Source organism: Lathyrus oleraceus, chromosome 4 (genome assembly GCF_024323335.1).
Source record: "Lathyrus oleraceus cultivar Zhongwan6 chromosome 4, CAAS_Psat_ZW6_1.0, whole genome shotgun sequence".
In the NCBI taxonomy this organism is placed as follows: Eukaryota; Viridiplantae; Streptophyta; class Magnoliopsida; order Fabales; family Fabaceae; genus Lathyrus; species Lathyrus oleraceus.
In genome coordinates this window covers 215,963,335-215,979,901 of record NC_066582.1, presented here as the reverse complement: position 1 = coordinate 215,979,901, position 16,567 = coordinate 215,963,335, and the positions used below count along the sequence as shown (strand labels likewise).

The window sequence follows — 16,567 nt, the reverse complement described above, 5'->3', positions numbered from 1 at the left end:
AAAGAAACAGGAACAATAATATCGCACATTAATGGAAACACATATCAGTCCAAAGATCCACATATGGCGTGTAACAGTAATATCAATTGAGGAAGCAAAAACCTAATCAATGCATTTCTAAAGATCAATATCAAATTAGAGTGGTGTTTCAAGGGGATTTTGTTTCATCAAGATGCAAAAGTAGTTTACTCGGAGAAAAAAGTGAAAGAAAAAAAACCTGATCCGAACTTGAAGCTTTTCAGATTCCAACGACTTTTCCAGCAGGAAGGCACTTTCCGACAAGATTCAAGAAATGTCTGGTAAGCTTCTGGCTCTAATCTTCCCTCCTTCTGTCGTTCTCTGACTCCTACTCCTTCTTGGGTGATACTTGATATGTTAGATACTATTTTGGTTTGAGCTTTTGTGTAGACTGTTTAAAAGGATTTCAGCCGGGTAACGATGCTGGAAAAGGGTTTTTTATGAAATATTGTTATGTTGCTCTTGATGTGTGTTCTAGGTTTTTAGAAGAAATCTCTTGCTGTGCCTATCCTGTTGTTGTTGTGGTTTAGGGTTTTTTTTAGAAGAAATTTCTTACTGTTTTGGTTGCTCTGTTAATCTCTCTATGTTTATGAAGAATTCTCAATCTTAGAAACAACTTCCCCCTTTTTCGATTTTCTCATCCCTAAATTATGTGGGATTTAGTTTGTTCCTGTTTTAGATCAACTTTGACATGCTTTTTGGATGTTTATGTTAATTTTCTGGGTAAAGCTTTAATCTGAGTGATTTATTTTGTTGTTTTGCAGTTTCTTAAGCGCTTTTGGAAAGTGCTTTTAAAATAAGCTGCTTTTGTTCTCTGCAGATTACAACTTTGAAGTGACTTGATGAAGGTGGCTTGTAAGAATGCCAAATTTGGAGGCGCCAGCGTTTTGGTCACTAACAACACTTTTTCATTTAATTAGAAATGTAATTATTTAAGGTTTTCTTTTAAGACAAATGTGTATATTTGGATTTATCTGTAACTTATTGAATTACAAGTCTAATAACCATTGTAACTTGTTGGATTTGGGAAAGAATTGAATTATTAAAGTGTATTTTCTATTATTTGGAATATTGTTTGGATTATTATTTATTTGTGCAATTGGTCTCTTTTTTTTTTAATTTTAAATTTTGTCTTAACAATTTAATTGTATTAATCAAAAAGAAAACTCTAAGCTATATCTCAAATTTAAAAATGGGTTGGGCCAAAAAATGTAATTTTAATGGATTTTCAACTTGATTAACTTTAACACATTAATAAAACATGCCAAAAGGTCTAGCATAAAACATGCTACAAAAAAAATGTTGCAATTTCAAACTTGATCCTAAAAACCAATCTAATACTCATATATGTGGTATCCTGATATAAACTAAACACAGTCATATTTAGAAATGATGCAAGTTTAGTTTAAGATTTTTTTATGAACGGTTTAGAGATTTGGTATTTGTTTGAAATGTGCAAATGGGTTTAATGACAAGTGATCATAAAAATAATCATGTCTCTTAATACTTACTGATAATCGAATGGACTTTTGGATCAGTGTCGTAAAAAGATTCAAACCATATTTTGCAACATTAATCATGGACATGTCTATGTAAATGGCCCTTTTGAAACAAAGCACTCTCATGGATAAACCAAAATGGCCGGACAAAATTGGGGTATGACAGGACCAAAACTCCCTTTGCATCCATAACACGCAATCCCTTGTTTTCCATGCGAATCTTGTAACCTTTCTCAAGAAATTGGCCAATACTTATAAGGTTACATTTGATTCCTGGAATGTATAAGACATCTTTGATCAAGGAATGTCCATTATCCCTCATCTTGATCAAAACATCACCGATCTCGTTGATCATTAGAGTGGTGTCACCCGTGAACTTTACTCTGTTCTTCATGGCACAATTAATTGTGACAAACTAATCTTTTCTTCCTGTCATATGAGTTGAACAACCCGAGTCAAAATACCACTCCTCACTATATTAAACTCCTTTCTAACTCATCATGGCGTCTTCCTCTTCATGCAATCGGTTAATCGTATCATTCAACATGCCATAACTCAATTCTTCAGCATTCTTTGAGATGTTGCAGCTGTTGTCCTGCAGTTATTTGCTGCTACAATTCCCTTTTGTTATCATGACCAAGAATGTATTCTCTTCATCAGACTCTTGCCTTACAACCTTGACTTCATCCCCGGGAGATTCCTTCTTGTTCGCATTGCACTCTTTTGCAAAATGATTGAACCGTTGACACTTATAACACTTCTCCTTGCTCTTGTCAAACTTCTTTCTTTCACCTCTAAAGTTGTCTTGACCACCATATTTATTGTAGCTGCTCTCACCCCTTTGACAAGTCGTCTTTGAATTTTGGGACTCTCTTCCACCAAAATTCCATTTGCCCTTCATAAACCATTTTCCTTTCTATCTCTTGTCCTTCTCCTTGAGACGAGCTTGCATGAGCCTCAAGAGAACTTTGCAACTCATCTTTGCTCATCGTCGCAAGATCCTTCGACTCCTCAATCGCCACAACTATATTGTTAAATCTTGGTGTTAAAGAACACAAGATTTTAGCGACAACATACTTCTCCATAACAATTTCACCAACCAAGTGATTCTCGTTGCGAAATCGTTTATTGTCTCTTTTTCCTCCATTTGAATCAATTTGAGCTGACGTTTGTGAGTTTGTAATCTCACCACTTTGTCCTGTCAGTCCCTGCATAGGCATTCTCTAAGATCTCCCACGCTTGATTTGACGATTTGCAATCATCAACTTTCTCAAAGTTATCGCCATCAACACATTGATGGATCAAGAACAACGCTTTGAAGTCTTTCTTTTTCTCTTCCTTTTGTGTTACTTGTCGCGCCTCTGTTGCATTTTGAACAAGAGGAGTAACACCATTCTTGATTACTTTAAGAACATCTTGGTAGCCAAACAATACTTTCAATTTCTTGCACCATTTATCGTAATTCTTCACATCCAGGATAAATAGGTTTGCAGAGATTCTTTCATTAGAAAGAGAATTCATGTTGCACACTGGGTGTTTGTGGATCTAAACCAGGCTCTTGATGCCAAATGTTGGAACAAGACACCATAAGATTGATGAATAATGGTGGAGAAACTTTGGATGTGGAGAGAGAGAGAGAGAGAGAGAGAGAAAATTAAGGGTGAAAGATTGTTATTGCATTAACTAAGGATGAGTGTGCATCCTAAACACTTATATATTTGATACAATATAATTGAGAATTGAATTGACCAAGTAAAATAACAGAAAAACAAAAAATCGCACTTATAACCGATACAATATAATTGAGAACTGAATTGACCAACTAAATTGAAATTAAATCAGATTCAGCGGTAACCAGTTACACCAAAATGGTTAACAGGGACACCTATGAAAACTCAACATTTCGGTTACTTGATTGAACCTCAGGCCTTGCTGTAATCAATTATCTATCCACATTAACCGCTTACAGCACTTGAATTACTTGAAAAACATCAATAATGAGCGGGGGGGAAGACAACTCACAGGGAAAGAAGTGGAAAAAGGTATGCAAGAAGCATGATTAACAAAACGTCTAAATGGCAGTAAGGAATTGATGGATCATGATTGAGAATCATAACCATAATTACATGAAAAGAGGATGGCAGGGAGAATGAGGTAGGAATTCGTGAGTAGGAAAAAGGGGCTGAGTGTGAGACTGTTCTCACATCAGTAAGGGTGCTCTCTCTTGAGAGTCACATTTGTTCTGTCCGTTGTAACGGTTCTAATTCAATAATAATACATCCTACTCGTATGTATCTTCCTTCTATTCATTATACTGTTATTGTTTATAGCATATTAGATTTTAACGATTGTGTTGAAATATATTTGTATTATCCTTTTGTTGCTTTAAGAACAAACATCGTAGAATAAATTTTAACAAACCTTAAAATAAAAAAGCTATCTAGTTTGATACTATAATATATTCACTCGTGCGTTGTACTTTCAAAATAAGACTGGTTTCTGCATACAATGTCCATTAAGCTTTTTATATACAATCACATCAAGTCCCATTCTCAGAGATTAATATATACGATGATATTTCATTTGTTACATCTATTATTAATCAGTTCGTTTTTTGAACATTATATATTTGAGTGGGGGCATTTTGGGAAGTCTCCGGAAAGCCAAAGCATTTATTAACCCCAATTTCATTCTGAGTTCATGCCCAAGCAAACTGCATTGTAAAACAAAACAAAATATATCAAAACCTCTTATCAAAAATATGTCTCTTATCGTATCTGACAAATACTGATACGTGAATCAACATATTAGTGTCGTGTCTGGTGATAGTATGCATAAATTCATAGTGTATAAGTCGAAGTATGTTGCTTACATACCAACTTCTTCTTCTTTTTCTTTTTGTCAATGTAAGCCGAAAGCTCCTCTTGTTTAGAAAGTGAGTCCTCTAAAGCCTGTAAAATTGTCCAAACATTATACAATAGTAATAAGAGAGTGCATATCAATCACGACCGCAACAACAATTTAGAACCAAACGCAATAAGAGATAATGGTTACCTTCTTAGTTGCCATAAGTTCTTGCTCTAGAGCATCAGCGCGACTTATCGCAGCGTTAAGCATTTCCTCCTTCTCAGGTGGCATGGAAGCATTTTGGTTCATGTTACCCATTTTGTTTTCCAACTCAGCCATACGTTTCATCACAGTCATGAATTCTTGAGCAGATATGGTAGGGCTAGTCATTTGGTCACAAGGGTCTTGGTCTTTACTGTCATCATCACCGGAGTAAACAGAATTGGAGTAGAAGTTTGCATCGGTGAGCTTCTTCGGCATGCTTCGAGTCATCCTCACCATTGTTACAATTCCCATCACAAAGGCCATCACGCCGGTGAAAATCTGTGAGTTCACTTTTTCGTGAATCTTGCACGAATCAGGCATGGCAAATGATTCTACTCCAACTGTCATATGGATCGCAAAAGCACATAAATAATTCAGTTCTGTAGTTTGCGATGGTTAAGTTTTTCTAGTAGATATATACCGTAAAATATAGTTAACTATGAAGAATGGAATATCTACCTTTTGATAATGCTAAGTTGTCATTTTCTTGGACCTTCTTCCATGCATTTTGATCAGCCATAGGGACAAAATCCTCGTACTTGCAACCTTTTATAGAAGCGGCCTATTATGTTTATCCACAATTTGTTTAGTACTTAATACATGGAAATTTTTTTACAAAAATGAAACTTCCGAAACGTGTTTATCAGAAAAATTCAGCACATCGAAGATGGTGACGCAAATACATGTACATATTTTTGCTTATATTTTGTTACGGAGTGAGAATATTCTGACATACCGCGGCAAAGGCAGAAGCCATTTGTGCAGACGACAATTGTGCAGTGAAAACTGCCTCCATTTTGGAAGCCGCGCTTTCCTAAAATTACAAAACGTAAGCAAATGGTTTTGAGAAGTGAAAAGTGTTAAACGATCAAATAAAAGGCCAAAAGTTTGAACAAAGAGCTTCAAATAAGATGTCACACCTCAGGAATTGTTTTCTCTTCTACCATGGGAGCCTCACATTTCTTTGAGCATTTGTGCTCGCCATTCTGAACCATCTGCAAGTTCATATATAACAAAAATTATCATTTGAATTCAGATTTACACATTCAAAAACACGCTAATCTTGTGTCGTCCATAATTACACTTTTGAAATTATCTGAGGTTTTTTAGCCGCTGCGGAGAAAAGTAGTGCAGACAAAAATATGGTTTGCAGGCTCACCCTATAAACTTCTTGGTCCTTCCATGGACCCTTATCGGAACGCATGCAGCCTCCTTCATCAGCACAGGTACAAGTACCTCCTAAAAACTCTGGCAATTCACTGAAAAACAACAAGTAATAAATATGTAAATTATGTCGAACATGAAAATAGTTGATATGAAAGGAATAAGGTACTATGATGATGTTATAAAAATCACCTTGCATCAATCATTTCAAGCAATTTGCTTTGGTACTTGTTGCCAAGAACCTGATAAATTATAAGTTCAATTAAATAAACTTCCACTTTCTTGAAGTACAAGTAAACTTATTAGGGTATTTATGTTTGTTCTCACATGGATTTTTGCTGTGGTCTTTGGGTCAAGGAAGGATTTAACAGTGTTCCACAACATTCTGAATCCAGAACCTGCATTGATGATGAACATGCGATTCAAGGTCTGCATTGAATCAACCAATTTCATGATATTACAACTCAGCAATCCACAATATATTTATTTTCTTAAAAAAAGCTATATCTTTTTCTCAAAATATCAGCAAAATAGAACAAAAACATACTTCAGGATAATTGTCACCATCGATCTTCTGAAGGCGCGTGATAAGCTCCCTGGCTTGTTTGTTGAAGTTCTTAAGCCCCTGTGACACCAGAACAATATTGTAAGTCTTAAATATGTCTTCAATGTTGTAGATTGCACATCACAAAAAAATAAAAGTCTCTTCAAGTTTTGCTACGCGATAATGCTATATTAGTCATTATTTGACAACATTTTGTACTCAATAGCATATTGCAGAACAATAGCAATTCGTACAAATTCCACTACATTATAGCGCTGCAGATTGCAGATTTACAACAGCATTGCTTGGTTTATAGAAATAATCAATTCCATATATGCATACCACTCCTTGCACATCCAAAATGGTGGTGCTTTGATCTATGTGTTTCTTTGCAGCAATGGAACAAGCTGCAAACTTGAGATCAAATGTCCTTTCAAATTCCTTGACATGGTATTTGATATATCGATCAAGGGTTGTGACTTGCATCAACTTGGTGGCATCAACTTGGCCCAACCTCTCGATGTAAACCGGTCGTCCATCCTTATCGACACCATGATGTCCATGAGGATAATATTGCAACACTTCCTCGAGCTCCTCAAATTCAAAATCCTATAATAAAAGGCACAAAATTGAGTAAAGAAAAGATCTATCAAGCACTCCGTACGCCGTTTTAGACAAAGTGTACGATATGAAAAAACAAAAACAGAAACCACTGGTTGATGAATGAATCCTACATTGTTTGCTTATTTATGAGTTGATACCTGAACAATAGTGTCGGCACCAAATTCCTTCCTCCATTGAAGCATATCAGACCACATTTGCTTTGATTTCTCAATATCGAATTTCCTGGCCCTCAGGAATCTGAGTAACATATGATAGTCATCATGCTTCTCTGGGAGAAGTTCATCCAACACAAGAGCCTGACGGAATTCATCAACGGCTTTCAAATCATCAGCGTCGCGGACATCTTCGATCTCAACCGACATAACCTTGCTGCTGCTTCGCCTACTCCTCCTCGTGAGGGAATCCCTCAGCTTCTTCTTCAATGATCCAACACGGTCAACCTTGTCAAGAGCTGCAATATACAAAGATATCGTAAGATGCAAGATTCACAAAAACGGCGAAAAGGAATCAAAAGCTATGAAGCCAGGACATAAGACACAAGAGACAGACACCAGACACGACTAGTAATAATTTGAAAAAAATAATAAATTGGACGTAATCACAAGTGTCATGATGTTGGTGCTACAAAGATTAAAAGAAGAGAACGGAATGAGATGAAACCTGGCCTGGGAGATTCTGGTGCAGACATTGTGTTTTTTTTAGTCTTTATTTACTGTTGCTTCTGCTTGGTATTCCGGAGAACTAACGTCTCATCCTACACTTGCAGAGAGAAACAGTGTACTCCCAACTGCCCTGCATGGATGCAACCATTAACAACAACAATGAACAATCCATATTGAATCCATACAAACACAAACACAAAAGATACATATTAGGGTTGAGATTACCAAGAGAAGGTGAAAAAGAATGGGACCTCTTGAAAAGTGAAGGAGACGGTAGAAAGAGAAAAAGAGAGATGGTTATAAGAAGAGAATGTGATTCTGAAAATAGGTTCTTTTGTTTAAGAGACAGTGAAGGTTCCACGACATCAATGACCAAGTCATTTCAGACAGTTATTTTTGTTCCTAATTCTAGAATGACAGAGATGCATGGAAGCTGAGGTTTTCGCGAAACATAAGGTTGTTAATAAGGGGTAATTTTAGTATAAGAGCACTAAATAGATTTGAATTTGATACATTTTTTATTTCTTTAATAAATAATATTTTATTTCTCATACTTATTTTCTTATCTTAAAATATTAATAAAACATTTATTATTACTTTTCTAAGTGAGAGCACCAGGATATTTTGATTCTAAATGTTTGATTGAAAATTGATATCAGTTCAGTCAGGCCTTTCTTTTGTAACATCATATAGTATAAGTAAAGAGTTGAAAGACAACTGATAAGAGATACTTAGATTATAAAAATATTACTTCATCAGTTCTATAATGAATACACTTTTGATAAAAATGATTTATTTTATTTGAATTTGCTTTAACTATTTCATCTAATTATATTTGAATAACACTTTCTTTTTCTAACTTTGTATATCTAATTTTTTCATCATAGTGAATTGTCATGCTTCTTTCTCTCTATTCTCTCCTACTTTATTCATTATCATATTATACAAATAATTGATAGATTATATTCAAAATAAATTTTAAAAAGACAAATATTTTATAAATATGACACTATAACTATAGAAAATAAGAAAATATTTAATGATAAACAGTATAACACAATATTGAATAATATTGTTCGATGATGTTAATCATTCTGATTACATGCTTAATAATGAAGGCAAAAAGTTACTTATCCATCAATGCATAAGGTAACCAACTAATCAAACTACATGGGCTAGTAAGTACGCTACATCTAAGAAATTTAATTCGACACCCCCACTAAGATCACCACACCACCATCACGTATGAAAATATAATATTGCTTTTATAAAATCATTTTCAAAAATTTCAAAATTTACAGTGTAGAGGCGTGAATTTATAATTGTTGTGGCGATACCAAAAATTTGGAACAATTATCGGAAATTTAAAAAACAATGAGTATTTATATATAATTTTTCAAAATTTTCGGTATTTTATATCGGAAATTTCAAAATTCCAATGTTTTTATGAAATGTTTACCATAAATTTCATTATTTCCGATACAAAATCCCATTGAATATACCATAAATTTCATAATTTCCTGTACTTATAAAAATCTGGTTTTGTATCGAAAATTCTGAAATTTCCGGTATATATTCCATGGGAATTTATACCGAAAATTTTGACATTTCCGGTATGTGTCAAAACTTTATTTTATATCGGAAATTATGAAATTTTCGATAGTTGCTAATATTTTTTCCCTTCTTTTTTCGTGAAATACAGAGGCAGAGACGATACTATTACAGGGAGAGCTGTTGATCGCGCGGTAGACCAAGTTAGGGCTGTTAGGGGTGCTGATGCTGAGTCTTTTCTGATACGGGTTGGACGAGTGGCCCTAACCAATTCACACTGAAGCGGTTGGTTGAGCAAGATCCGTTCCGGGCACCTCGTTGCACTCGACACCGATCAATACGATCAATAGAGCAGCCTAGAGATAAGCTGATGTCAGATGTTGTTGTTGCTGATTCGGTGGTTAAGGAGGTTGCAAATCCGATTGTTGTGGTTGAGGTTGTTGAGGAGACTGGTTTGGAGGAGGTTGCTCGGGTGGTCCAGCCAGATGTTGATGTTGCTGATTCGGTCCCATCTGTTCCTGTTGACACGGAGGTTACAACTCCTTCGACCGAGCTCTTTGTGCACACGGATGGAGGATTCCCTAGAGAACCTATTGATCGGTCAATGCTTACTCAGTATGCTGACCATGTGGCGTTACAACTATCGCAAGGAGAGTTATATGTCTTTTATGTTTAACTCTAATTTGTTTATTATTGTGCCATGAATGCTAAATGCTAATTTGTTTATATTTGTTTGTCGTAGGAGTGTCCCACACTAAAGGTGACATCGCATGAGTCGAAGATGAAGGATTTCCCGAAGATTCTAATGCCTGAGCAGGTCAGTCGGATCATACAAGAGTTCCAGCTACTTGATTTTGCCCACTGCTTCCTCACCATGATTGACGCTCCACTACTTAGTGCTTTTGTTGAGAGATGGCACAAGGAGACATCTTCATTTCATCTTTCGTTTGGGGAGATGACTATCATTCTGGGTGATGTCTCCTTACTGTTCTATCTCCCTATCGACGGAAGATTATGGACGACTCTCGTACTTAGCATGTCCCTTGCATGTCAGACTATTGCACAAGATTTAGGAGTGTCTGAGGTGGCTGTGTAGGAGGAGTTTGGTGTCAACAGGGGAGCACACATTCGTATGTCTTGGCTTCGGAAGACGTACGACGAGCTTGTATCGTCTGGGACTTATGAGGCTACCGCTAGGGCATACATGCTACATGTAGTAGCATGTACTCTCATTGCGTATAATTCTGGTGTTTATATTGATGCCCGATACATGTGCCTCTTCAGTAGGCTCGAGGATACCAGTTGGGACTTGGGGTATGATGCGTTGGCACTTCTATATTCAACCCTCGAAGTGGCGAAGGTCTTTGAGACCAAATAACTTAATGGCTATTTGAGTATTTTACATGTATATTTGAAATTATTATTTGTTGTTGATTTCTTATTGAATTGTTACAAATAGAATTTCTTATTTATTATGTGTTGTGTCTCTGTTTTGATATCAATGCTGGATATACAAGTATTTTCCCACTATCTGTGACAAGAGGGTGCACCATTGTCCAGTGGGGTCCCAAAGAGCGAAGAGATGGAAGGCCAGACAGGCAAATCTCGGTGGTGTTACTGAGTATAGGAGGAGGTTCGATGCACTAACTGTAGATGATGCCATCTGGACACCATACATTGGTCATAGAGTCCACCATGAGTTCGAGGAGTCATCATTATATTCAGGTTAAATGCGGTGGGAGACCGTGGTTGCTAGACACTTTCCTGAGAGGTGTCTACGACATTATGGTTATGTTCAGAGTATCTCACGACCAGTTCTAGATTAACCATATGCGGAAATTGGTTGGTGGTTTCAAAGTAACTTTATCAGCTCCTGTCGTGCCATTAGAGATCGAGCAGTAAGAGTTCAGCATCCATCGCAATGTGAGGATGGTTACTTAGAGTGGTACCTCGTTGTATCACACCTTCGTATCATCCCGCCTAATGATGATGTGAGGCCTTCTGGTGTTGGGGTACCTGTTGATGATGTGTCATCGTCACCTTCTGCAGCTAATCCCAGTGCCCAATAGCGCCTCCAGATGATTGCAGTTATTATGGATAACCTCATGGGTTTGGTAAACCCATATGGCGAGGTTTATACATGATTATCTCTGGCTGTAGACATAACTCGTGGGGGCCTATTTAGACATGTTTTGTATATCATGTATTTCGTATATTATGTATTATTTGTATATTATTCAGACATTTTCATCATAACTTTTTATTACATAACTCAAACATCAACATTAACTGAAATACAGATGCAACATCAACATTAACTTAAACATAACTTAAGAAGGAAAAAAATAAGAAAAACTTAATAAGCATCAACATTAACTGAAGCACTGCCAGATGATTCTGGACGTTTCAGCATCTCCATTATATCGTCAACAAATCTTGAAAACCTAACATATAACTCGATCGGCCCCTTTGTTATCCTACGACGAAATGATCTCCACATTTCCTTCACATCTTCGTCGGTCTTCAACTCAATAAGGTTGTATTTCACCCTCCCGTCAGTATGAATTCAATCTTCACAAAACTCGATCTTTCTCACCTTCCTGGTATCAGTATAAGATAATAATTCATTTAACTTGGAGTCAGACTAGCGAGAGATGTGATGCCATCTGGAAGCCAAAACTCTACGGGAGATGAAGCTCCATTGAAGTATACTTCTGCCTTAATCAAAAATTGAGGAAAATGCATTTTTGAGATGTTTTATTCAAACATGTGAACCCCTATTTATACAACTTTGCATTTACTCTGGACCACACAAAGTTGTTGGTGCAATCACAACCATCTAACACTGTCTGCAAAATCCTGAATGTCCAAAAAAAAAAAAACCCTACCTAAAATTTCAATTAGATTAAAATTTCCGGTAGCCACAGGTAAATTTCAAATTTCCAGAAATTAATGAAACAAACCGACAATTTTGAAGTATCTGGTATATCAAAAAATTTAAATGCAATATCGAAAATTTTAAAATGTTAAATACTTCATAATTAGCTTAGAAACTATCGAAAATTAATTAAGTACTATTTAATAGGCCCCACGATTTGGTGAGTAGATACTATTTAATCTTAGTTTAAAAATAAAGTATAAAAGAGAAGGGGTCAAGAGGTTTGGTTAGTAAATCTGCCCAATTATTGAGCAGAAGTTACATTAAATAAACTAAAGAGTTTTTTTCCTAAGGGTATTACTTCTCTCATCTTAAATAGTGTACAAGTGTTCTAAAAAAATTTGGAAAATACACATACAAATTCAAAAGTATATTTGTGAGCGTATCCATTTACATCAGATTCATGCATAAATGAGTCACACATCTCTATTTGCCATAAATTAATTTGGAGATGCACTTACATATTCATCCTATATGCACCTCATCCATTCCTAATTAAAATATCCTCATTTTGACATGATTTTGTTCGGAGATGCATCTCCGTAATAAATTACGGATGTACACTTCATGTATTCATCATATATGTAGTCAATTTTGACATTTTTTAGAAATACATTGTGTTAGAATTTTGGATTACAAATGTAATATTACACATGTTAGGGTTATTATTTAATTAAGCAAAATTAAAGTGGTATAATTGATATTAAGTATATGGCTAAGGGCATATATGTCATGAAATATTATTGTGTACATATCATAAGTCAATATTCTAATTAAATTAGAATATTGAAAACTGAGCAGTAATCCTAAAGGAATTATTTATAAGGGTTATGGTCTTCATTTGTAGAATACGATCAAAACAGTTTATCATGTATTCTCTCTTCATCCCCAAGAGAATCAGGAAACTCTAAAGCACTCCACAAATTGGAAGATCACATACCTACAAACCTTCAATGATTTCAATGACAAACTCATGTACGCTTTCACCACTATTACGTAAAAGTCATTTCACAACGGTTGCAAAAAGGGATACCGCCACGCCTAACCAACCATTGTAAGGTAAGGGGTGGTTGTATGTATGATGTTTTCCACTGCAGTCGTGCAACAGTGATTATAAGTTGTGTAGCGCACTAGCTACCACAACAGTTATTTTTAACAATAGTTGAAATAAAAAAAAACGTTGTGATATATACACAGAGTTTAATATAAATCATGTGGAATGCCTATTTTGCCAATGCTCACTAAACATATAATCTTTCAATCTGATCTAGAATATTATAATATGACAAATTAAGTTATATTAAAAGAACAAGTACATGCTCAATGTTAGACAAGAGTTATTTAACTCCTTATCATCATTTTACTCTTTAACAGTTAAAATTTTGTTTAATGCTACTAGTTCTTCAATCTCTCATTCCTTCACCTTTAGTTCACTTTTTAGAATATTATTTATTTTGCAAACAAAATTAGAGGTGGAGAAATGGGCAGTTGAAGAACTACAAACATTAAATAAAGTTCTAACAGTTAAAGAATGAAATTCAGATAATTGGTTGAAGAATTCTTGTCTAGAATTGAACGTGTACTTTTTTTTAATATAACTTTATCTATCATATTATAATTTTTTAATGCAATATGAAAAGTTATATATTCGGTAAGGGATTGAAAAAATACTCAAACCACATAAGATATAATAAACTCATCTTTTAAACAAGCATTAACAACAACATTCATCAACAACATACAAGATACAACAAACAACTCTTATTAAAAACAACAAAATCATCAACATATAGCATAAACCAAGGTAATCAAAACCGTATCGGATATTGAACCGGTATGGGCATGAGTTTAGGGTTTTAAGGTTTGACCGGGGTCGGACCAAGGTCAGACCGTTATTGTCTAGGTTATATTATTTAACACTAGTTCTTTACCTTATAGATTAGTGACTTTTGTTATCTCTAATTTTTTTATGAGACTCAATTTGAGAGAAAGTTTAAAAATGCTAGAACCGTGTGGTTTATGTAAAATATATTAATGTGGTGCATGTTTTAGGAAAAATAATATTAGAATTTAGAAAGAAACACATTTCTTTTTTAGTGTTGTCAACTTTGTGAAAATATTGTCATAACACTAATACAAAATTAAGTCTCACATTAAAAATATTAGAAACTAAAATGGAGAGTGTTATTTATAAATAGAAGTTTCTACTTTTCATTAAGAAAATCAAAATTTTGAAGGGATTAGAGAGATGTCTTCAACTATGAGGCTCATCTGATTCAATATTACCAAATTGCTAGTATTTCTTTTTCACCTTTTATTATGTTTTTATTTTAAATAAGTTTTAAAAAAAACTGAAAAGATTAAAATTCGGTCCAACCTATGTGATTGAAGAAACCCTCGATTTTGACCGATTTTTCCGATTTCCATCCGGTTTTCCGGTTTTTGTCTTGGTTCTTTGGCATGCCAGATATAAGTATTTAATAGATTAGATATAGGCTCGGTTCCCGGTATAATTGGTTGAACCTACCAGTCTGATCCGATTTTCATAACCTTAGCATAAACTATATACAACATACAATTGTTAAATACTACCAAAAATTAATTAAGTACTATTTAATAGGCCCCACGATCTAGTGAGTAGATATTATTTAATCTTAGCTTAAAAATAAACTATAAAAGAGATGGGAAGGGGTAAAGATGTTTGGTTAGTAAATCTTCCCGATTATTGAGTAGAAGATACATGTAATAAACTAAATATTTTTTTTCTAAGGGCATTACTTCTCTCATCTTAAATAGTATACAAGCATTCTATAAAAATTCAAAAATGCATATACAAATTCAAAAGTACAGTTTTGAGCATATCCATTTACATCAGATTCACGCATAAATGAGTCACACGTCTCTATTTGCCATAAATTAATCTGGAAATGCATTTACATATTCATCTTATATGCACCTCATCCATTCCTAATTAAAATATCCTTATTTTGACATAATTTTGTTCGGAGATGCATCTACGTAACAAATTACGGATATACACTTCCGTATTCATCATATAGGTAGTCAATTTTGACATTTTTTAGGAATACACTGTGTTAGAATTTTTTGTTATAAATATAATATTACATGTGTTAGGGTCATTATTTAATTAAGTAAAATTAAATTGATCTAATTGATATTAAGTCTATGGCTAAGGGCATACATGTCATGAAAGATTATTGTCTAGATACCATAAGTCAATATTCTAATTAAATTAGAGTATTGAAAGTTGAGCAATAACCCTAAGGGAGTTATTTATACGGGTTATGATCTCCATTTGTAGATTATGATCAAAACGGTTTATCAGGTATTCTCTCTTCATCCCCATCAGAAGAGAATCAAGAAGCTCTAAAGCACTCTACAAATCGAAAGATCACATACGTGTAAGCCTTCAACAATTCCAATGGCAAACTCGTGTATGCTTCCACCACTACTACGTAAATGTCATTTCACAACGGTTGGAAAAAGGAATACCACCATGTCAGACTAACCATTGTGAGGTAAGTGGTGGTTGTATGTATGATATGTTTCACTACATTCGTGCAACCGTGATTATAAGTTGTATATCGCGCTAGCTACCACAACAAATACTTTTAACAATGGTTGAAATAAAAAACCGTTGTGTTATATACACCGAGTTTATTATAAATAATATGGATGCTTATTTCGTCAATACTCACTAAACAAATAAGCTTTCAATCTGATCTAAAATATTATAATATGACAAATTAAGTTATATTAGAAGAACAAATTCATGTTCAATGTTAGACAAGAGTTCTTCAACTCCTTATCCGAATTTTTCTCTTTAACAGCTAATTTTTTTTCATGTTCTTAGTTGTTCAATCTCCCCTTCCTTCATCTTTAGTTTATTTTGTAAAATATTATTTATTTTGCAAACAAAATTAAAGGTAGAGAAAGGGGCAGTTGAAGAACTACAAACATTAAATAAAGTTCTAACAATTAAAGAACGAAATTCAGATAATGGGTTGAAGAATTCTTGTGTAGAATTGAACGTGTACTTGTTTTCTAATATAACTTTATCTATCATATTATAATTTTCTAATGCAATATAAAAAATTATATATTCGGCAAGGGATTGAAAAAATACTCAAACCACATAAGATATAATAAACTCGTCTTTTAAACAAACATTAACAACAATATTCATCAACAACAAACAACTCTTATTAAAAACAACAAAATCATGAACAGATAGCATAAACTACATACAACATACAACTTTTATTAATAACAACAACAACATATTAACTCATCGAATGTTTTAGAAACGTACATGTTCCATAATGGCACCCACAATTAAAGGAGAATGAAGTTGAAGTGAAAGTTGAACACTTGTGTTAATTTTGAATGGATGTCATTCTGGGTCTTTCACACATGTTTGCAGTGCTCACTTTAC

At 34.4% G+C, this 16,567-nt stretch overlaps 1 protein-coding gene across 3 annotated transcripts; it reads right to left on the bottom strand.

Moving 5' to 3' along the window:
- Positions 1-4,013: 4,013 nt before the first annotated feature.
- On the bottom strand, positions 4,014-7,988 carry LOC127074619 (phosphatidylinositol/phosphatidylcholine transfer protein SFH12). Of its 3 annotated transcripts, none has more exons than XM_051015950.1 (14): positions 7,848-7,988; positions 7,621-7,752; positions 7,098-7,411; positions 6,679-6,945; positions 6,340-6,417; positions 6,120-6,221; positions 5,985-6,034; positions 5,788-5,887; positions 5,549-5,623; positions 5,365-5,442; positions 5,088-5,190; positions 4,572-4,969; positions 4,390-4,468; positions 4,014-4,230 (listed from the first exon to the last, which is right to left on the bottom strand). In XM_051015950.1, exons 2-14 carry the CDS (start codon positions 7,646-7,648, stop codon positions 4,205-4,207), a joined length of 1,698 nt encoding a protein of 565 aa, XP_050871907.1. In that variant the 5' UTR covers positions 7,649-7,752; positions 7,848-7,988; the 3' UTR covers positions 4,014-4,204. The 3 variants fall into 3 exon arrangements, with proteins under 3 accessions (XP_050871907.1, XP_050871909.1, XP_050871908.1); XM_051015952.1 differs by having other exon boundaries at positions 4,394-4,468; XM_051015951.1 differs by having other exon boundaries at positions 7,621-7,747; positions 7,848-7,962.
- Positions 7,989-16,567: the final 8,579 nt, after the last annotated feature.

What these genes read in the sequence shown, in the direction of transcription:
- LOC127074619 (XM_051015950.1), bottom strand. Translation starts at nt 7,648, where the DNA reads ATGTCTGCACCAGAATCTCCCAGGCCAG. An exon ending in ACCAGAATCTCCCAGGCCAG is followed by an intron (nt 7,412 to 7,620) that starts GTTTCATCTCAT and finishes TGTATATTGCAG; the next exon opens with CTCTTGACAAGGTTGACCGT. An exon ending in AAGAGAAAACAATTCCTGAG is followed by an intron (nt 5,443 to 5,548) that starts GTGTGACATCTT and finishes TTGTAATTTTAG; the next exon opens with GAAAGCGCGGCTTCCAAAAT.